This window comes from Erpetoichthys calabaricus, chromosome 16, assembly GCF_900747795.2.
Source record: "Erpetoichthys calabaricus chromosome 16, fErpCal1.3, whole genome shotgun sequence".
NCBI lineage: Eukaryota > Metazoa > Chordata > Cladistia > Polypteriformes > Polypteridae > Erpetoichthys > Erpetoichthys calabaricus.
Genome location: NC_041409.2, coordinates 93902336 through 93926234, shown reverse-complemented (window position 1 = coordinate 93926234; position 23899 = coordinate 93902336). Strand labels below are relative to the sequence as shown.

General features: G+C 47.5%; 1 protein-coding gene across 1 annotated transcript in view; it reads right to left on the bottom strand.

Moving 5' to 3' along the window:
• Positions 1–33: 33 nt before the first annotated feature.
• The window catches only part of LOC114666661 (voltage-dependent calcium channel gamma-7 subunit-like), a 41651-nt gene continuing 17785 nt past the window's right edge, over positions 34–23899 (bottom strand). Inside the window, exons 2-6 of the mRNA XM_028821597.2 lie at positions 15432–15627; positions 12389–12475; positions 11973–12113; positions 11726–11871; positions 34–2814 (exon numbers count right to left, since the gene is read on the bottom strand). Coding sequence (XP_028677430.1) covers positions 2305–2814; positions 11726–11871; positions 11973–12113; positions 12389–12475; positions 15432–15627 — 1080 coding nt within the window. The 3' untranslated portion in view covers positions 34–2304. The remainder of the gene's footprint in view (positions 2815–11725; positions 11872–11972; positions 12114–12388; positions 12476–15431; positions 15628–23899) is intronic.

The window sequence follows — 23899 nt, the reverse complement described above, 5'->3', positions numbered from 1 at the left end:
AGAGAACTACTTAACGGATTTAGTTTGGGTTTTTTTTTTTTCTAGAATTTGCTTGAACATTCCGGTTGATTTTGCGACTTCTCTAATTGCACTAAGTATCACAGTTCGCTTGCAGCACCGATTTATTTGCACTAATCCGAGAGAGACGCAACGGGCTGAGGGGAAGGTGGCGGGGCTGTCCTCACACACGTGCCAGCCTCAGGGCGGGTACCTTACCTCCGCTTAGCGAGAGAACCAGAGAACTACTTAACGGATTTAGTTTGGGTTTTTTTTTTCTAGAATTTGCTTGAACATTCCGGTTGATTTTGCGACTTCTCTTATCGTGCTGAGAATCATAGTTTGCTTGTATTCACGCTAATCCTTGAGCATGGGAAAGGCGCTATATAAATAAAATGTATTATTATTATTATTATTAATCCGAGGCCGTGGGCAGTGGGAAGCGTGACGTCAGGAGTGGGGAGCCGGGCAGGACCATCCTCGCTGTCCTGTTTCACTACTACACAGGCGAAGCTGCAGGGGACGGCTAGTCAATTATAAATACGAGATGGAAGACACTGAGACAAATAAAGACGGATAGCATGAATGGAAATCAAGACATCCTGGTGCACAGAAATCACTTATTGGCTGCTTTCGTAATCTTTCCTGCTTTTTAATGGCCCAGCAAATCCAAACTGATTGATTGGCTGAGTGGAAGTCGAGACTCCCTGGCGGATGTTAAATGCGTGTGTTTGTCTTTCACGTTACTCCTCCGTGTTGTCCATAAAGAGCGGTCAACGGATACCACATCTCATAAGTGCCCTTCATACGTCGTAGACGGCTTTATAAATTCATCCTAGCGGGATAAACAACATCTTTTAAAACTGATACTCAGAAGACAAACCTGCCCTGCTGATGCTTTTCGGCACATCGACTGATGACGCTGAAGTGTTTCCCAACTTGACGTGCTTTGGTTCCCCCATAGGCCAGGTGCTCATCTGAAGGGAGGAGGACATGCGGGGTACATGTGAATGACTTCAGGTGTTCAGTGCACACGTGTGCCTTCATACGCGAGGGTACAGGGAGTGTCACCAACTACGACATTGCACTGCTGTGCCTCTCTTTACATGGAGGAGAGTGCGGAGAGGAGACAGGGTGCAAGCGATCGGACTTCTAGATTGGGACAATGCACTAACTCTAGTTTAGAGGCAGCAGGACGATCTACTTGAATTCCAGTCTCGTGGGAAGGAGGCCGGTATATGAAGAAGATCTGGCCGATTGGGACAATGTGATTGTGTCCCCCTTCGTTCCCCAGCAGGAAGGAGAGAAAGGCCTAATCACTTTGGTTTCTCTCCAAGTCCTACCTCTTATACGAGACTAGGCCAGAGGGTACAAAGCTACAGACTCAGACGATGGTGCCTCCCTCTGCTTTACCCCCTTCGGAGGGCACAGAGCACGGAGGACAGACTAATACTGCAGAGATCGGAGAAAAGCCAAGGCCTGCACGGTTTGACAGCGTGACCCACTAATATGGGACCGAGTGGGCCACAGCGTTACAACGAAAAACTCACAGACACAGTGGGCAGCAAAGGCAGGGAAGAGTCGAGAAGTGCTAATTTAGGGGACGCTTTCACCCCCCCCGACCCACCCTATTTTAACCCACCCTTGCTGCCACAGTCCAAGGTGCTTTCAAAGCTCTTTGCACAACCCAGCCTTTCACACTTGGGCCGGCGTCCTCATTTCTGTCCAGCTGTCTGTGTGCTTGTCACTGCACAGCCACTAGTCGGACTGTCTTGATTGTCTGTCTGTCTGTCTGTCTCACAGAGAGATCTATCTATCTATCTATCTATCTATCTATCTATCTATCTATCTATCTATCTATCTATCTATCTATCTATCTATCTATCTATCTATCTATCTATCATATAGTGCCTTTCCTATCTATCTATCTATCTATCTATCTATCTATCTATCTATCTATCTATCTATCTATCTATCTATCTATCTATCTATCTGACCTGAAACAGTTGTAGTCGGTCTGTCCAAGTTTCGGTCTGATTGTCTGTCTGTCTGCATGTCAGTCAGTGTGCCTTTGAGGACAGCTGTCAGTTGATGTGGTTAGGAGTGTTGAATTATTACTGTCGCTATGTACAACTTATTGATGTATTTATTTCTCATTCTCTTTAAAAATTGTTTTTTATTTTTTTGCCTTATTAGTTTTTGAAGTAATAAAGTAATGTTAAGCCCCGCCCCTTAAACTACAATACTAAATACTAATTGGCTCTACGCTACGCTACTCTACTCTACGCTAGCCGTCTCAGACTTAGCTTAGCAAGGGGAGGCACTCATTCGAATGTGTGAGTGGTATTTGGGTGCAGGGGGCAAGGAGGCTGGCGTTGTCATGGGCATTGAATGTTGATGAGATTGGTGCTGGTACTGCTGCCCGTGATGGGAGTGCTGGGAGTGATGAGCATAGCTGTGGTAGTGTGAGTGGTGGGGGTGAGGGTGGGAGTGGCTTGGAGGCAGGTACCCCCCTATCGCCCCGACAGCTGCATTTGAGGAAGAGGAAGCGGAAGCCCCTGCTGGCGGAGCTATGGAAGGGGGAGGTGGTGGAGGGGCCGATGAAGAGCTCCCTACTGCTTGATTCAGCTGGATGGACACATCACTGGAGAGATCAGAGGCACTGCGGCCCCGCTGCCACACCTCAGGGTGGAGAAACTGCCCAGAGTAGTCGCTGCACTCAGACAGCCTTGGCCGGTAGAGTGCAGGGTGCGGCCGGTACATTTCCTCCTCTGAGTAGCGCTTCATGAACAGGTAGACGGACATCACGCCAGCACCCTGTGGGGGCAAAGACAAACACAGCAAAGGTAAGACAGCCTGCAAGCAGACCAGTCCGGCTCATCTGCTTGTCAGTTTTTGACTAATCCAGGGATGTCGTCGTGTCACATTGTCACTGGTAAGAATATTCCAGATGCCCACCCACTCCCCTGTAACCTCATGTGACAGGACACAACACCTTGTCTTCAAATAACACAACACACATTGCTCGTCTGCCGTGACACTTGGACCTCACCAGTCACGTCTGTACCGCTACCATGGCTTAGTGGTTAAATCAAGGGACTGGAAAGCACAAGGATGGCACTTCTGTGACCTGGCTGCCACCCCTTTCTGCCATTCCTACAGTTATAAAGACAGTTTGATAAGTGCTGTACATGTGACTCCCAACGCAATAACGACCCAAATAGGAAAGTGAAATGATGAACACAAGACAACTTCGGGCAGATCGCTGCATGTGCTGGGAGTCCGACAGGCAAATGAGAGAACGTGACGTCTTTTCTTGTATGGGAACTGTAAGGCATATTGGGGAGGGCGTCGGGCGGACCACCACCAGGCTAGGGCTGCCAACTCTCTTTCTCTGGAAATTGAGGACATTTGGGCCAAAAAACCGAGGACATCTTTCCCTGTGACGCCATAATACACCCTTTATAAGGTCTTCTGGTTTGTTAAAATGATATAAACCTTTAGCAGCAGTTTGTCACTATAATTATGACATGATGGCCACAAGCCCAGTCACGGGCAAACTAATAAGCCATTAAATATTATGAATACGTCAAGCCTCTTCAATGAACAGACGTCATTCCTTCCATTCTTATTGGGAGAGCTTAACTGTCGTAAACCTGTAAAGAAATGACACACATGGTAAGTTCACGGTGGCGCAGTGAGTATCGCTGCTGCCTCGCAGTTAGGAGACCGGGTTCACTTCCCAGGTCCTCCCTGCGTGGAGTTTACATGTTCTCCCCGTGTCTGCGTGGGTTTCCTCCCACAGTCCAAAGACATGCAGGTTGGGTGGATTGGCGATTCTAAATTGTCCTTGGTGTGTGGGTTGGCACCCTGCCCGGGATTGGTTCCTGCCTTGTGCCCTGTGTTGGCTGGGATTGGCTCCAGCAGACCCCCGTGACCCTGTGTTCGGATTCAGCGGGTTGGAAAATGGATGGATGGTAAGTTCATTTCTAGTAAAATAAAAATAATTTGACTCTTCGATTTAGTTTATTTGTACGGAAGCCGAGAGAGGACGTGCAATACTGTAATTTTTTTAAAATGTCTCCTCGAGATAACAGAGTAATTTTATCGAGATCTCGAGAAAACGAACTTTGTTTTCTCGAGATAACGGAATAATTTCATTGAGATGTCGATTCTTGAGATAACGGAGTCATTTTTTTCACGATCTCGAGAAAACGAAACTTAACCTTTGCTCCTGACATCAGGCTGGCTTAGATTGCGACGCCCGTACAGCTGAAGCTTTGCTAACCGTCTTCTTAAGTGACGGACACTAACGTTATTATTTTCTAAACTAAGGCATAAACATATTTCAGCCTGCATCAGCCCCTGATTGAACAAAAATGTGACGCGCTGATCAATACACTTCTGCTCTCCTGCCATTTCAAACAGGACGTGGCTCCAATAAGCTAAACATTAAACATTAGATACAATTATTTCATAATTTTGAGAGAACAAGATCTTTTGTTTCATCGAGATCTTGATAAAATTATTCCGTTATCTCGAGAAAAGAAAGTTCGTTTTTCTTGACGCCTCGATAAAATTAGTCCGTTATCTCGAGGAAACAATTTTAAAAAATAACGGTATTGCACGTTCTCTCTCGGCTTCCATTTTCGTGGATAAATATGAATAGAAATCTTTAAACAGCCCGCTACTGGCAGGGCCGGATTTTCCTATAGGCTAACTAGGCTTCAGCCTAGGGCCTCAAGATCAAGAGGGGCCTACATTCAAATTGTTAGCAAAATTTTATTATCTCTCATGTAATTTACAAACTTAAAAATGGAAGGTGAAAGGGCCTCATAAGTGGAATAGCCTAGGGCCTCTTTTCATATAAATCCAGCCCTGGCTACTGGAATTGAATCTTGGGAGCATTCGCCCCCCTTAACTGTCCTTTTTGAAAACGAGGAGATTTGTTCTTCAAGTGGTCTGTGAACTTGCACTTTCTTTTCGGCATAATGGGTATTTGTGAATTTATCTAAATGAAAGAATTATGAAAAGGGCGGCACGGTGGTGCAGTGGTAGCGCTGCTGCCTCGCAGTTGGGAGATCTGGGGACCTGGGTTCGCCTCCCGGGTCCTCCCTGCGTGGAGTTTGCATGTTCTCCCCGTGTCTGCGTGGGTTTCCTCTGGGCGCTCTGGTTTCCTCCCACAGTCCAAAGACATGCTGGTTAGGTGGATTGGCGATTCTAAATTGGCCCTAGTGTGTGCTTGGTGTGTTTGTGTGTGTCCTGCGGTGGGTTGGCACCCTGCCCAGGATTGGTTCCTGCCTTGTGCCCTGTGTTGGCTGGGATTGGCTCCAGCAGACCCCCGTGACCCTGTGTTCGGATTCAGCGGGTTAGAAAATGGATGGATGGAAGAATTATGAAAATATTATTAAATGACTCGAAGAAGTGACTTATTACATGATCAACTGATAACTAATAAGACATCCATCCATCCATTATCCAACCCGCTACATCCTAACTACAGGGTCACGGGGGTCTGCTGGAGCCAATCCCAGCCAACACAGGGCACAAGGCAGGAACCAATCCCGGGCAGGGTGCCAACCCACTGCAGGACACACTCAGCACACACTAGGGACAATTTTTGAATCGCTAATCCACCTAACCTGCATGTCTTTGGACTGTGGGAGGAAACCCATGCAGACACGGGGAGAACATGCAAACTCCACTAATAAGACATTGCATTTATATGACGGAATAAATATGTGATTTTTTTTTTTAGCTGAAATTTTAATAGTTGACTCATTTATTTACAATTATAAATCCATTATGGAACAATAGGTGGTAATAACAATATTTTCCATTAAACTATTACAAAGTCAGTGATGCGGGCTCTGCATCGGTCTGTCGTGGTGAAAAAGGAGCTGAGCCGTAAGGCGAAGCTCTCAATTTACCAGTCGATCTATGTTCCTACCCTCACCTATGGTCATGAGCTATGGGTAGTGACCGAAAGAACGAGATCGCGAATACAAGCGGCTGAAATGAGTTTCCTCCGCAGGGTGTCTGGGCTTTCCCTTAAAGATAGGGTGAGAAGCTCAGTCATCCGGGAGGGGCTCAGAGTAGAGCTGCTGCTCCTCCGCATCGAGAGGAGTCAGATGAGGTGGCTCGGGCATCTGATCAGGATGCCTCCTGGACGCCTCCCTGGTGAGGTGTTCCGGGCACGTCTAACCGGGAGGAGGCCCCGGGGAAGACCCAGGACATGCTGGAGGGACTATGTCTCTCGACTGGCCTGGGAATGCCTTGGGATTCTCCCGGAACAGCTAGAAGAAGTGGTCAGGGAGAGGGAAGTCTGGGCATCTCTGCTCAAGCTGCTGCCCCCATGACCCGACCTCGGATAAGCGGAAGAGGATGGATGGATGGATGGATGAAATATTACAAAGTGTGACACGGTGGCGCAGTGGTAGCGCTGCTGCCTCGCAGTTCGGAGACTTGGGTTTGCTTCCCGGGTCCTCCCTGCGTGGAGTTTGCATGTTCTCCCCGTGTCTGCGTGGGTTTCCTCCCACAGTTCAAAGACATGCAGGTTAGGTGCATTGGCGATTCTATAATTGTCCCTAGTGTGTTTGCGTCTGGGTGTGTGCCCTGTGATGGACTGCCGCCCTACCTTATACCCTTATGCTAGCTGAGAGAAGCTCCTGCACCCCCCCACCCCACGTCCCTCTTCAAGACTAAGTGGGTTAGAAAATGAAATGAAATTTCTGCGAGACTTTCCCTCAGCTCTGTACGTGTGCAGCACTTTGCTATAATGTCACCTTTAAACTGTGCAGCTATAAACAAAGACTCTTCATTAGAACACAAGGCACTGCTGCTGTTAAATCGTCAATCACATCACAGCATATGCTGCTAGTCTGACATGCAAAAACATGACATCTTGATCTATGGCGCCCGCCTGGCTTAGTGGCAAAAGCGACGGGCCGCACACGACAAGGCTGCCAGTTCAGTGAGACGTCTGAGTGAATGTGACCCTCTGACCCGCCTGCCGTCATACTGTATAAGATATTCACGTCAGCTCTGGACGTGTGAAGCACTTAGCAGTGGGGTCCACTGTAGAGAGGTGCGACAAGCAAACTGTAATGCGGCCCTCCTGTTTTTGTGGTGTTCATCTTGCGGGGTCTCCTCTGTATTTCTGTTCATGAAGTCTTCTGGTGATAGTCATCTCTGACACACACACAGCGATCGGACCCCTGCAGACTGTGTATGATCTGTCAGACAGGCGTTTGGGGCTTTTTCTTGACCACAGTGAGGATTTGTCAGTCATCAGCAGTGGTGGTCTTCCTTGGCCTACCAGTCCCTTGGTGATTACTGAGCTCATCAGTGTGGTCTTTCTTCTTCATGATATTCCAGGTAGTTGATTTCGGTCATCCTAAGGTCTTACCAATGCCTCTAATTCTTTTCAGCTTCTTTTCAGCTTTCATTGGCACAGCTCTTGTCCTCATGTTGAACAATGGCAGCTACGGACTCTAAAGTGTAGAAGCAAGCAATGAAACCCACCTGAGGAATCACAAACACCTGTGACGCCAACGGCCCCAAACATTATGGTGCCCTGAAATGGGGGGGTGGGACCGTGTAAAAAGAGCGTGTGACCGAAATGTCTGCAAATCCCCTTAAATGAAAGTCTGCAACGTGCAGTTTAATCACGGTGGAGCAGAGGGGTACATCACAGAGAAACGTGTCTCTGTGCCAAACATTACGGAGGGCACCGTGTCTGTAAAGAAGAACAAGAGCCACGTTTTAGCCTGACCTTGTCTGTCACGTAACGACGCACACACACTTCGACAGTGGCGTCACTGTAAAGGACACACAGCCCACCGCTACTCAGATGTCATGTGGCTGAAGGTGAAAGACAATTAATCTCATGTCCTTCATCCCAACTACAAAGGCAGACGTCGTGTAAGCAGATTGAGGGTCTGAAAGGAAAACACACAGCTATAGGGTGACATCACTGAGCGGCAGACTTTTAACAGACTCGCAGTAATCCAACGTCCCAAGGGAGTCAGCACTGACCCCCTAATGTGGCTTAGAAATCAATCCATCCGTCCATCCGTTTTCAGAGCCCACATCTCCAGTTACAGGGTCACAGAGAACTGGAGCCAAGAGGAGCGGCACCATCTAACCCCGGAAAGGCATAGCGGTCCGCAGCCGGCCTCGTGCGCGACCTCAATGTGATGTCTGAACCTCTGCTGAATTTGTGAGTTTGCTCACTTAGAAGGGAAGGAACAGTCTCGGATTTTATTGTATCTCCATTTGAGGCAGAATATCAACCAAACATCCAGAAAAAACACATTATATAAAAGTTCTAAACTGATTTGCATGTCATTAAGAGAAATAAGGATTTGATCCCCTACAACCCAACCAGAATCCTGGCTTCCATAGATTGGCTGTGTGCCCATGTAGCACACAGATTACAATCAATCAATCAATCAATCAATCAATCAATCAATCAATCAATCAATCAATCAATCAATCAATCAATCAATCACAGATGCTCCTGATCTCAACTCATGATGTTTATAAAGCACACCTGTCCACAGAATCAATTTCTTCCATTCCAACCTCCCCACCATGAGCTGCCAAAGGACGTCAGGGACAAGACCTGCACAAGGCTGGAGTGGGCTACGAGACCATCAGCAAGGAGCTTGGTGCGATTATTTGGAAATGGAAGAAATATCAAATGACCATCAGTCGTCTTCGGTCTGGAGCGCCATGCAAGATCTTGCCTCATGGGGTGAGGATGACCATGAAAAAGGTGAAGGGTCAGCCCAAAAATACACGGGAGGAGCTTGTTAATGATCTGAAGGCAGTTGGGACCACCACAGTCACCAAGACCACCATTGGTAACACACTACGTCGTAATGGATTGAAATCTTACAGCACCTGTAAGGGCCCCCCGCTCAAGAAGGCACATCTACTGTACAGGCCCGGCCCGCCTTAGGTTTACCAGTGAACATCTAAATGATTCAGAGAAGGCTTGGGAGAAAGTGCTGTGGTCAGATGAAACCAAAATCGAGCTCTTTGGCATCAACTCGACCCGCTGATTTTGGAGGAAAAGAAATGCAGAGTATGACCCAAAGAACGCCATCCCCACAGTCGAGCACAGAGGTGGGGACGTTACGCTTTGGGGCTGATTATCTGCTCACCCCAGGAGGCAAGATCCTGCATGGAGCTCCAGACTGAGGGCGTTTGATGGTCATTTTATATTTCTTCCATTTCCAAATAATCGCACCAGGGGTTGTCACCTTCTTGACAAGGTTTTTGCTGAAGGTCTTGTAGCCAACTCCAGGCTTGTGCAGGTCTTGTTCCTGACATCCTTTGACAGCTCATGGTGGTGGAGAGGTTGGAATGGAAGAAACTGATTCTGTGGACATGTGTGCTTCATACACATCATGAGTCGAGATCAGGAGTATCTGTGATTGATTGATTGATTGATTGATTGATTGTAATCTCTGTGCCTCATGGGCACACAGCCAATCTATGGAAGCCAGGATTCTGGTTGGGCTGTAGGGGTTCAAATTCTTATTTCTCTTAATGACATGCAAATCAGTTTAGAATTTTTATATAATGTGTTTTTTCTGGATGTTTGGTTGATATTCTGTCTCAAATGGAGATACAATAAAATCCGAGACTGTTCCTTTCCTTCTAAGTGAGCAAACTCACAAATTCAGCAGGGGTTCAGACACCGCATTGAGGTCGCGCACGAGGCCTGCTGCGGACCGCTATGCCTTTCCAGGGTTAGATTGTGCCGCTCCTCTTGGCTCCAGTTCTCTGTGACCCTGTAACTGGAGATGTGGGCTCTGAAAACGGATGGATGGATGGATTGATTTCTAAGCCACTTTAGGGGGTCAGTGCTGACTCACTTGGGACGTACTGCGATTCTGTTAAAAGTTTGCCGCTCAGTAATATCACTTAACATGACAGGCGCATGGGAGAAAACTGCAATATCCAGGGACTTCATACAAGAATAAATGATTTGAACCCTGAGGTTGTGAGGCAGGGGCGGCACGGTGGCGCAGTGGTAGCGCTGCTGTTTCACAGTTAGGAGACCAGGGTTCGCTTCCTGGGTCCTCCCTGCGTGGAGTCTCCATGTTCTCCCTGTGTCTGCGTGGGTTTCCTCTCACAGTCCAAAGACATGCAGGTTAGGTGGATTGGCAATTCTAAATTGTCCGCTTGGTGTGTGTGTGTCCTGTGGTGGGTTGGCATCCTGCCCGGGATTGGTTCCTGCCTTGTGCCCTGTGTTGGCTGGGATTGGCTCCAGCAGACCACTGTGTTTGGATTTAGCGGGTTGGAAACTGGATGGATGGATGGTTGTGAGGCAGCAGTTGTAACCTCTGGATTTAGATGGATGTTGGGTTGTCCTGCCTCAGTGTCCCCCCCACATGCTCTTAAAAATCTTGAATCTTTAATGGCATTGTATGGCTCTTTGCTGGGTTGTGTGGTTCCTCTTTGTACCATTGCTTGACCAGGGCACCATGACATTCTTCGTGTATGAAGTTGGTTCTTTGTGCTTTGAAAAACTTCCCAATATGTAGAAAAACACCTGAAATCTTTAATGTATGGTGGGCTACCTAGCAGGACAGTAACAGGTTAAGAGAAACTGACCTGAGCCTGTGTTAGGGTCCTTTTAAAATCACAAGCCATTAGTATTTCACATTTCACACAGGATAAGGATCAAAATAAATAAAGGTTCATTCTGGAACCTTCATGTGGATTGGTCTTTTGAGAACCAAAAATGGTCCCCCTGTGTCATCGCTCTGAAGACCCTGTCTGGCATCTTTATTAATTCTAAGAGTGCCCTGTGACAGGAGCCGGAGGATGCAGGGAATGTGGCCCTCTAGTGGCAAACACTTTGCATTGCCAAGCTCAACACGCCATGCTCTGTAGTCACCTCTGACTCACGCTGTGTGCTGTGGCGCAATCGCTTTAGTCGGCCACTGCACCTTTGAGAAACAAAGAAATATTTGAACCGTGAGGACACTACATGAGATCACACAGTGACAGGCTCGGGTCCCCCGAGCGCCAACTTCCTGCATGGCATTCAGTGAGTCACTTGACTGGAGCCTGCACTGAGTGCAGAAATATAGGAAGTTGTAAAGCCAAGTCTCCAGTCCAGGGTCACAGGGAGCTGGGGGCTATCCTAGCAGCATGAAGAAGTAAACCCCTGGAAGGGCCACCAGCTCATCATAAGGTGCACTCGGTCATATGGCACTGATTTAGAATGGCTAAACAACTCTACCAACATTTCACTGGAGTACCTGAGAATAGACATGGGGAGCACATGTAAATCCCACACAGTCTCTGGAGAATGAAACCGTAAGATGATGTTTGAGTAGAAGGTCACAACATAAACTAAAGCTTCTTTGTGACATGTCCTTTTGCTTCATTGTGAGAACCTTACAACAAAATGCCATCCCAGCCAGAGGGGTGGGTGGCAGAGGGGGCACCATGGGTCACTAGCCTGATTCTAGAATTGTAAATTCAGAGACAGACAGACATCGGTGGGCACAGTCGTATTTTGGAGGGAGACAAGTCTGAATTGCCTCCCCAGCTTTTGCAGACCCCTGCCTCCATTAGCCCAACCCCTGCTCCCCAGCACCATCTATAGGTGAGAGGCAATATTACACCAAGCCCACCATGATTGAGACAAAGCCTGCCGGAGCAAACACAAATGGGAACCATTCTGCACCTTAGCAGTCCTCACCTCTTTGAGAAGGAAGGATGATGCGGCAAAAGCAAAGGACCAGCCATAGTGGTAGTGGAAGAACTGCTCAGGCTCCCGCGGTCGGTTCATCACCTCATCGTTTATACTGGAAATGTAGAGGACGAGGCCCACGACTAAGGAGAGTCCTGAAACGATATGGGGAAAGACAGAGAACACCAACTGTTTGGCATCAAGGCTATCACATATAGGATGGTAGCTACTCACAATGACCAGAAGACCCCCGTACCAGAGAGAATGAAGAAGATTCCAGAAACAAAGGCCAAGATGGTTCTTTGTGGGCGGATGTGCCCAATATTGCTGATGACGAAGGCGGTGAAGACAAATAGAAGACTGACCATGGGGAAGGGAGTAGCTGTGCGCACCATCTCTGCAGTAGAAAGACACAAAAAGCTGCTTTGTGTTACCTGAAGTGGGCATTGGGGATCTGGTGTGGGGTGGCTTGAGGTGAGTATAAGGCCTCTATAAGGAGCTGACTCCCCTGGAAGCCCGGCCAGGAAATGGACCAATGAAACTAGAGAGCAGCCTCTAGGCTCAAGCCACCAAGGGAGGCCTGCTGTTTGTGTCCTTTCATGGAGGGCAGTGGCAGTTCCCCTTCTAGGCCCTCTAACACCGAGCAGCTGGCATGGAGCCACTATGACTTACTGAGAATGTTAGCCGTGTTCTCTGTGGTGATTTCAATTTCGGGCTCTGAGAAGTACTCCGAGGCGACACAGCGACCCTTCTCACTGCCTGTAATCCAAAAGACAAGATGGAGAAACCAGTTAACCTACGGTCTCGCAGAAAAAGAACCTGCTTCTGTCACTGGAAGGGTTACCTGGCATGGAGAGCTGATACCACGTGGAGAACACACTTCACACAGAAAGAAAGGAAGAGAGAAGAGAGGCTACTGATGGAGTGCCATGAGACACACAAGACCACACCACAGGAGGTGTGTTGTGAGGGGTATTGTGGGGGTGAAGACCACCCTCTTAGTAAAACTCCTCACGGAGGGAAATCTGAACCTCACCACTCAAAGAGGTTCCTTAGCAGCCAATAAGTTCACCCCTCTAATGGACATGGTCCAAAACTCCGCCCCTGGCCACTCCTTTCACCTGCTGCCTGCCTCTAACCCCGCCCATCTTATTATGTTACATAGCAACACAGAGAAATAGAGAGGAACATTCCTCAGTCATCTATCTATCTATCTATCTATCTATCTATCTATCTATCTATCTATCTATCTATCTATCTATCTATCTATCTATCTATTATATAGTGCCTTTCTATCTATCTATCTATCTATCTATCTATCTATCTATCTATCTATCTATCTATCTATCTATCTATTATATAGAGTCTCTCTATCTATCTATCTATCTATCTATCTATCTATCTATCTATCTATCTATCTATCTATCTATCTATCTATCTATCTATCTATCTATCTATCTATCATATAGTGCCTTTCATATATACAGTAGCATTCAGTCCCCTTGAAAGTCATTGTATTTTTCTGCAGGATAAAAGATTTGTCCCCATATTTATCCCTTCTGTCTTTTTAATGTGAACTCTTATACTGTAACAGTACATTTCCAAAGTCACAATAAACCATTTTCTGTAGATATTTACCTGAAGAAGACAAACTTCAAAGTTCCTGTTTGCATAAATATTTCAATCTCTGTGCTTTGGGAGCTCCAGGTTTACACAAATCACAAATGAATCACAAATGACACAAAGGTGACAGTCATTTGAGTGTCATAATCAAACATAATGAGGTCCTACTTGTGAGTCATTTCTGTCTCTCAGGATATAAAAAGCACCCTTTGTGAGGTCCATCATCTGCAAAAGTGAAGACAAAGGAGCATTCTGCTGACATGAGAAACAGAGTCATTGAAACGCACAAGGCAGGAAGTGGCTACAAATATATCAAAGAGTTTGAATGTCCCGTTGCGCACTGTTGGACCCATCATCAGAAAGTGAAAGGTTCATCACAGCACCCCGACTCTCACTAGAACAGGCCGTCCCTCAGAACTAAACATCAGAGCGAGACGTCAACTGGTGAGAGAGGCCACAAAAAAATCCAATCATCACACACCGAAGTCTGCAGTGCTCTGTGGCTAAAACTGAAGTGAAGGTACAGGGGTCCACAGTTACAAGAGCTCACCATGAAACAGGCCTCTACAGAGGGGAGAAAGAAAGGAGCCATTCCTTAGGAAAGTCCACATAAAAGCAGGTGTGACATTTGCTACAAAGCATGAGAAAGACTCGGTTAAGATGTGGGAGAAGGTTTTATGGTCTGATGACATTTTGGTCAGACATCAAAGAGGTTCAGGTGGATTAAAACTAACACTACCCAGGCCTCAAGAAACCCCACAACTACGGTGAAATATGGTGGTCCCAACATCATGCTATGGGGATGCTTTTCATGTGACAGAACTAGGAATCTTGTTAGAGTTGGAGGGACAATGAATGGACACCAATACTACACAATATTGCAGGAGAACTTGTTCTGGTCTGCTATGGACCTACAGCTCGGCAGAAGATTCATCTCTCAACATGACAATCACCCTAAGCAGAAGGCCAGAGCGACACTGCAATGTCTCAGATTCAAAAAGGCGAATGCTTTGGAATGGCCGAGTCAAAGCCATGATCTTAAACTCTATTGGGAATCTGTGGCACCATAGGCGCCATCTCAACAACCTGGAGGATTTTGGGGAAGATGGGGAAGAATCCCTGCTGCACAAAGTCCAAACTTGGGACATACTTGCATACCCAAAAGAATGGAGGCTGTTGTTGCAGCCAAAGGGTTATTGACAAAGTATGAATGTGGACGGCTTGAATACTTAGGCAAACAGGAACTTTGGAGTTTTTCATCTCCAATTCAAATATCTATAGAAAATAGTTTATTTGGACTTTGGAAATGTATTGTTACAGCATAAGAGTTCACATTACAAATACTGAATGGATAAACATGGGGACAAATCTTTTGTCCTGCAGGAAATGAGGATGACATTCAGGGGGACTGAATACTTCTGCACGCCACTGTACCTGCCTGCCTTTTATCACAGCACTGGACGGTGGCCATGACAGTCAAGTGCTCCTGTACTTGCTAGTGGCGGGGACTTCACGGGACAGTTACTAAAGTCACCTTGTGCCCTTCTTGATCAAATTCCCTCGTTTAACAGATCTGATGGTCCAGTTTAGTACTATTTGTAGCAATGAGCCCTAGATGGAGTGCCAATGCACCACTGGGCACACTCATGAACACATCTACAGCAAGTCAATGTCACCAATGTGTCTTTGAGGGGTGGGAAGTACCTAAAAAATAAAAAAAACAAAACACAAAGATATAGGAAGACATCGAGTCTCCTTGGACACAGTGACCATGGTGGGATACGAACCCAGTACACTAAAACTGTTAAGCAGCATAGCTAAGCACTGTGCCACCAGGCTGCCAACAGATGTATATGCCAATTCTCAGCAGGCCATTGCTTCAGATTTCTTTATGTCTAAGTTTTGCTTGAAATACGGACCACTTTGAAAGGCACAAGCTAATTAATTGATACGAGGATCGACCCCCCTAAAGAGAGACATCACACTCTCTAAGGCCCACTAAGATGTCAGGAGCTCCACTCGTCACTGCGGCTCACCCATAATGAAGATCTTCTCGACACGTGCGGACTTTACACATTGGAGATGAGCTTACCGGCAACAAAGCAGACCCTCCACAGGCCGGAATGCAGTGCCATCTTCACCTCCGTCGTCTGGTTCTGCTGCAAGATGATCCCTTCTTCCATGAGTAGCCAGTAATCAGTGGAGACCGCGATGCCAACCAGCAGCAGGCCGCATGCACCGAAGACAGAGGACAGCAGGGTCAAGGCCCGGCTACTGCACGAACTCATCTGAGAAGGACAGAAGACACGATTAGAAGTGGACCAGTGCCATTGGGCGGGCATGGCATTCAAAACATGGAGAGGCTGCTCAGGCAGGATCAGAGGCCCAGTCTCCCTGTTCCAGATCCATCCATCCATTATGCAACCCGCTATATCTGAGCACAGGGTCACGGGGGTCTGTTGGAGCCAATCAGAGCCAGCACAGGGCGCAAGGCAGGAACAAACCCCGGGCAGGGCGCCAGCCCACCGCAGGGCACACACACTAGGGACAATTTAGGATCGCCAATGCACCTAACCTGCATGTCTTTGGACTGTGGGAGGAAACCCACGCAGACACGGAGAGATCATGCAAACTCCATTCCCAGGAAGTGAACCCAGGTCTCCTAACTGCGAGGCAGCAGTGCTTCCACTGTGCCACCGTGCCGCCACCCTGTCCCAGATGCCTCATTCAAGTTGTGACACTTCTTATTATTGGTCCAGTTTGGGTAACATGCTAGCACAGCTGGGTTCGGACTCAAGCCCTGGCCTAACCGTCGTCTCCAAACATTAGGAGCCTCTTTGGGAGTCGTCTCCAGCTACTCCTGCTTCCCCTCACATCCCCAACAAGCGCCCAATGAGGGACTGGTGGTCTTTAAATTCTGATTTGATCTCAGCGCTGCCAGGAGCGTCTCTGGCTCCATGTGCCTCTCTTTAGAGAGTTGTTTTTAGGGACAGTATTGTCACATCTACAGAGTACAGTGAAGTCCTTCTCTGCCTCAGCTAATCAGCATGTAACACAAATGCCACTCTGCGGTGTCCTGATTAGTCAAAATGGCCGCCTTACCTTGAAACCTCACAGCACAATTTACAACACTATCCACCATGAGGAGACATGTCAAGGTGGGGATGTCCAGAAGAAGCACATACACCTTCTAATTTATTCCATTGCCGTACCTAAAATGAGTCAGTATTTTAAAAATAGAGGCCAGTGAGGCAGATGTACAGTTAAAACAATCATAACTGCTCTGAAATAACAATTACAACAATGTTGGTGCATGGGGAGTGTGGTCAACAGGGGGCGCTGCAGAGCCTCAAACCCCCCACATGAGTGCACAGACAAATCCCGGGTTCACAACAATGGTTTTTATTTTAAAGAAATACCTCCATACAGCAATTACAAGTACTCTTCTTCACTCTTCTCTCCACTGCTACTCCTCTGTGTGGTGCGGCTCTTTTCATTGAAGACCCCGGAGTACTTCCGGTGCCAGGGAAGTCCCAAAACAAAGGGGGTGTAACTCCCTGCAGCACTCCCTAGCACCACCCACAGACCCTAAAAGGGCTGTGCTGCTGGAACTACAATTCCCAGCATTCCCTGTGGGTGTCCAGATGGGAACTAAAACCCAAGGATGCTGCCATCTAGCGGGCGAGGAGGTGCACACAGCCTTGAAACGGAGCCTCCTCTGATTTCTCCTGGCAGGGATGCCACCCCATATGTGTTTGCCCGTTACAGTTAGGGATACCCTGTAATGTGAGCAATGGCATCCTTCGCTTCTTCTACAATGCTGCGATGACCAGTCTGGTAACATCACTTCAGGAGAGGCCCACCGAATCAACAAGCTCAGTTATGGGACCCCCTGGAGGTCGTAGAGGAGAGAACTGTGGGCCATTATGAACAACGCTGTGCATCCTGTCTGTGACACACAAACACTGAGGACTGTCAACAAATGAATTATTCAGCAAAACACTACGGGGGTCCTTTGTGCCAACAGCCATATGCCAGTATAGTGCCTCCCTGAGACTGGGACTGGGACTGCCATTTTTTCTTCCCGTCACGTTGCCTGACGTTTTCAGTCTAAGGGTAAGGTACCCCCACCCGACCCCTTTGTTTCGTCTCGTTCAACTGGCCTGCACTCACACTGGGCCCGGGGACGCTTTAGTCATCACCCTTCGACTTCGTGCAAAGCCAAAACAAGATCCAAACACGGAGTCACAGCACACATGTCCAAATGATTTTCTTAATTTTGTGTTTTTTATTTTTTTGTAGTCGTGTCGGGCAGGATGGCACTGTGCCTTCTTACAGATTTATTGAGTGTGAAGCGCAGAGTTTTGCTGTTAGTCGAACACGTTTGGCGAACACCCGGAGTCACCTCTTCCAAGTGGGCCAGGGCAGGGTATGGCTGGCGTGGCATGGAGCCATCACATCAGTCAGACTTTGGGGGGAGTCTACACGTGGGCAAACATGCTCAGACAGGAACAAATTGCTAGTGTGAGCACACCCTTAAGGCTTCGTTAACATAATCTTAGTAATCACTCCTGACCACCAGTTGTGTAGTCTGACACTCCCAAACAGTTCACTCCATGTATTCTACAACAAAACCACACAGGTTTGTAGTAGGGGGCGGGCGGCTGTGTGTGTGTGTGAGGGGCAACAATCAGAAGTACAACGCGTATAATGCAGCAACAAGGAATACGGGACCCCGGGGCTTTGGAACTGACAAACGGAAAAGAGAAGCCCATCTGTCTGGCGTCTCGATCCACTTGACTCATTCAAATTTATTTGAACGACACGTTTATGTGAATCCACTGCTTTGAGTGTGACGTAAAAAGTGCATGGCCCCTTTGATCCCATCACAAATATCTCATTTAATAATTCGTAGATTATTTTGATACACAGTGAGGAACATAAGTATTTGAACACCCTGCGATTTTGCAAGTTCTCCCCACTTAGAAATCATGGAGGGGTCTGAAGTTCAGGTGCATTCCCACTGTGAGAGACAGAATGTAAAAAAAACAATTCAGGAAATCCCATTATATGATTTGTACAGAATTTATTTGTATTGCACTGCTGCACATAAGTATTTGAACACCTGAGAAAATCAGTGTTAATATTTGGTACAGAAGCCTTTGTTTGCAATTACAGAGGTCAAATGTTTCCCGTAGTTCTTGACCAGGTTTGCACACACACTGCAACAGGGATTTTGGCCCACTCCTCCACACAGATCTCCTCTAGATCTGTCAGGTTCCGGGGCTGGCGCTGAGCAACATGGAGTTTCAGCTCCCTCCAAAGTTTTTCAATTGGATTTAGGTCTGGAGACTGGCTAGGCCACTCCAGAACCTTGATATGCTTCTTACGGAGCCACTCCTTGGTTATCCTGGCTGTGTGCTTCGGGTCATTGTCATGTTTGAAGACCCAGCCATGACCCATCTTCAGTGCTCTGACTGAGGGAAGGAGGTTGTGGCTCAGAATCTCACAATACATGGCCCCATTCATCCTCTCCTTAATACAGTGCAGTCGTCCTGTCCCCTTCGCAGAAAAGCACCCCCAAAGCATGATGTTTCCACCCCCATGGTGTTCTTGGGATGCTGCAACTCCTCCTTTTTCCTCCAAACATGGTGAGTGAAGTTTAGACCAAAAAGTTCTATTTTGGTCTCATCTGACCACATGACTTCCTCCCATGCCTCCTCTGGATCATCCAGATGGTCATTGGCAAATTTCAGACAGGCCTGGACATGTGATGACTTGAGCAGGGGAACCATCCGTGCAATGCGTGATTTGAAACCATGACGGCATAGTGTTCTACTGACAGTGACCTTTGAAACTGTGGTCCCAGCTCTCTTCATGTCATTGACCAGCTCCTCCCGTGTAGTTCTGGGCTGATTCCTCACCTTTCTTATCATCTGTGATACCCCACGAGGTCAGATCTTGCATGGAGCCCCAGTCCGAGGGAGACTGACAGTTGTCTTTAGCCTCTTCCATTTTCTGACAATTGCTCCAACAGTTGATCTGTTTTCACCAAGCTGCTTGGCAATTGCCTCGTAGCCCTTTCCAGCCTTGTGGAGGTCCACAATTTTGTCTCTGGTGTCTTTTGACAGCTCTGTGGTCTTGCCCTTGGTAGTAGTTGGAGTCTGACTGACTGTGGGGTGGACAGGAGTCTTTAAAGAGCTCAGACAGGTGCTACTAATTAAGATTACTAAGTAGAGTAGAGGTGGACTTCTTAAAGGCAGAGTAACAGGTCTTTGAGAGCCAGAATTCTTGCTGATTGCCAGGTGTTCAAATACTTACGTGCAGCAGTGCAATACAAATAAAATCTGTAGAAATCATACAATGGGATTTCCTGAATTGTTTTTTTTACATTCTGTCTCTCACAGTGGGAATGAACCTACAATGTGAACTTCAGACCCCTCCATGATTTCTAAGTGGGAGAACTTGCAAAATCGCAGGGTGTTCAAATACTTATGTTCCTCACTGTATAAGTATGCATATCCATCCATCCATCCATTATCCAACTGGTTATATTTTAACTACAGGGTCATGGGGGTCTGCTGGAGCCAATCCCAGCCAACACAGGGCGCAAGGAAGGAAATAAACCCCGGGTAGGGTGCCAGCCCACCGCAGAAGTATGTATGTGTGTATATAAAATAACATCAAAATGTATTCATTTACTGTATATACAATTATTAATTATAAATGTATCTACCAGCTGTACCCTGTGGCTTTGCCCACATAGTAATGAAACAGGACAAACATTACAAATCAATAGACGTTGGCACCGTGTCTGATCGTGTTCAGCTCTGATGGGAGAACGTCCCCCGCATGGGGAGAAGAGCACGTTTTTGTGATATCAATCAACAGGTACCCGCTAAAACACACGGAGCTCTGATCACTCTCTCAAAAACGTCAAACATTACTCCTTAACAATCTGTAGATGGTAATATCCGCTGAACAAACAGGTATCGCTAGCTATGCAGAGGCAAGGTGCGCTCCAACACGTGGCGCAAGGTAGAGAGACTCAAACAGAGGCTGGCGAGTGAATGAGGAAGGCCCACCCACCCCACTCTCGGCCCACAGCCATTTTCCTGGATTTGCATAAACACATCGGTACCGCAAGCGAACTCTGACACTTAGCGCGCTGAGAGAAGTCGCAAAATCAACCAGAAAGTTCAAGCAAATTATAGAAAACAACCAGATCTAAATCCGTTAAGTAATTTTCTGATGAAAAGCGGACAGACAGACAGAACACGCTTGGACCACGAAATTTTTTAAACCGTTTCTTAGCGAGCATTATTGGGCCAAAGGGTAACCTACAGTCTAAATTTCAAGTCCTCATGATTCGGGAGATTTCATGACGAGTGAGTGAGTCAGTGGTATTTGGCTTTTATAGATGTAGATTTATTTAAAACTAGCCAACCTGCGGCGTAGCATACGCCGCATTATTATGTATTGATGGGTGAACACTTCCTGAAAGACACAGTTGTCCAAATGGGGTGGGTTTGTGAATACGACTGTAGGTGAATGAGAAGATGGAACTCTGGAGAGAGCAACATACAATTGTCCGTGACTGAAAACTGGAGGACCGCTGCTGTGCCCCCCACCTCCCAGAGCGAGGGACGGGGCTGGACGGCGGTCGCGCGCGGAGGGCAGAATGGGGGGAGAGGGGAAGGACGCCCAGTGAGGACGCCCTTTCCGCCCCCTCTACCTCTCCGGAGAGAGGGCGGGGAAGCGGGCCCGAGAGGTTTCGGGTCCTAACCGTCCAACGACGGGTCGGCACAACCGGTAACGATCCTTCTGCAGGTTCACCTACGGAAACCTTGTTACGACATTTACATCCTCTAGATAGGCAAGTTCGATCGTCTGACGCCCATTCCGCCCCCTCTGCCCCGGCATTCTAGTCTGCTGATTTCTTAGTCATCGTTCAGTACGCACTGCCTGCTCGTGTGCCCGCCCCCAACTCCTCACCTGAGCCGTTTTTGTCTGTGCTACAGTCCACATGCACCTCTGAGACACGTTCGGGCTTGGTGAGGTTTCCCGTGTTGAGTCAAATTAAGCCAAAGGCTCCACACCTGGTGGTGCCCGTCCGTCAATTCCTTTAAGTTTCAGCTTTGCAACCATACTCCCCCCAGAACCAGAAGACTTTGGTTACCCGGTTGGCTGCCCGGCGGGTCATGGGAATAACGCCGCCGGATCGCCAGTCGGCATCGTGTATGGTCGGAACTACGACGGTATGTGATCTTCTTCGAACCTCCGACTGGCGTTCTTGATTAATGAAAACATTCTTGGCAAATGCTTTCGCTCTCACGCGAATTGTTGGTTGGCGTGGCTCTGTCTTGCGTACTTCTTGCTTGCCATGGACTTAGTGAATTATATATATATAGATTGAAACAGCGATACCTGCTTTTATAACCTCTCGCCTCGATTACTGCAATGCTCTTCTTTTTGGAATTAGCCAGGCCTTCACTGCTCGCCTTTCAAAATGCCGCTGCTCGATTTTTAACTGGTATGAGTAAGCAAGACCACGTTACCCCAATTTTGGCTTCCCTGCACTGGCTTCCAGTTCGTTTTCGAATCCGTTTTAAGATCCTTATATTTGCTTTTAAATCCTTTAATGGTTTGTGCCCCATTTTATCTGTCGGAAACTGCTGCCCCCCCCCCCCCATATGTACGTCTCGCCCTCTCAGGTTAGCAGACCAGGATGCTTTTACTTGTTCCTAAGACACGATGCAAACTTAGAGGCGATCGGGCATTTTCAGTTGCAGCTCCAAAACTCTGGAAGGATTTGCCATTGGACGTTAGGCAGGCTCCTTCACTCGCTGTCGTTACACCTTATTTAAAAGTACGCTTTGACCCCGTGTGAGATGTCGACTATCTGGGTACTTTTCCATTATGAATTTCTTCAGCTCTTATGTGTTTCTGTTTCTTTTACCCTTTGGTTATTGTGTGTCTTGTATGTTGGGTTTTAATTGTGCAGCACTTTGGTGTTGTTTTTAAAGTCATCTGTCAGTCAGTGTCCAACCCACTATATCCTAACTACAGGGTCACGGGGGTCAGCTGGAGCCAATCCCAGCCAGCACAGGGGGCAAGGCAGGAACAAATCCCTGGGCAGGGCGCCAGCCCACCGCAGGGCACACACTCACACACACCAAGGACAATTTAGGACTGTGGGAAGAAGCCCTCGCAGACACGTGGAGAACATGCAAACTCCGTGAAGGGAGGAATCGGGAAGTGAACCCAGGTCTCCTTACTGTGAGGCAGTGCTGCCCTGTTTTTAAAGTGCTTTATAAATAAATAACATGATAATTCATATGCCATTGCCCCATTTCCGTACACAACGCATGCGAACACATTTAAGACGCCTCGTTACAGAATCACAAGTTGGATGTCATAAATTAAATGAATGTTCGACTGCTCCTCTTGTAGCGACGCGTTCTCAACTCCAGGGAGTCATGTGGCGCAGTGCTTAACACTTTGGACCTCAAACCCTGAGGCTGTGGGTTCAAGTCCCGCCCCTGACCCTGTGCAAGTCACATGACCTGCCTGTGCCTCAGTTGGGAAAAGAAAAGAAATGTCGGCAATTGCATCTGTTGGATCAAGGTGTCAGCCAAAGAAGTGCATGGGAGTCAAGGCGTTCCTCACGCATTGCGCAGATGGCGCCCCACAAGGCACGCGTGTGCTTTGACACTCTCACGGAGCTCCACTGAATTGGTTCATTTGTGCTCATAAGACTCGTTCATTAATCTCAAAGCTGGGCAGGGCCCTGGGCGGTGGCGTCTCACTTCTTGACCAAGTTCTCAAAATGGACGGAGCTCCTGAGAAGCACTTGGCAATGCACTCCAGACGCAACGGACGTTTTTTTTTTTTTTTTTTGTTTGTCGGCCATCTTTTCCGTTTGGACCATTTTTTCCGTTTTTTTTTTTAGTTCTTAAATGGGGATACCTGTCTGTGTGCCCCAATACTCATCGCTGAATCTTTGTGGCCTGTCCACATTATGTCATGGGACACAATGAAGCCACAACCAATCTGGCTGTTGAAATATGGAGACCAGAATTGAATCAAATTCAGTAACGCGTACAAAAGCAGCCAAAATCTGATCTCAGAACATTAGATAGCATGAAGTTTTGGGTGTCTACACTAAATTTCGAGATCAGAGTCACTCAAAGGAATCAGAAGTTGTAGTGTAAACGCGGTCTACGTGAGCCATCTAACAAATGAAGGTGGCCGGTGGTATTGAATCAAACCAAATCAATAGGTTGCCACTTCAATCCCACCTCAGACTCCCTGGCTATCCACCCCAATGCATTCTGATGGTGGTGCAGCCCTCTAGTGGCTGAAATTAGTAATACGCGTCATTGCCCCCCAACTCGCATCTCTGCTTACGTTAAGGCAAAAAAGCATTCCAGTGTAGGTGTAGGTGTAAGTGTAGGTCCCAAGCAAACGTTGCATTTACTAAAGCTGTGGCTAATGAGGACATTCGGAAATGTGGACTCCCTAGGAACACAAAAAATGCATTTGCTAACTATCTTTAAT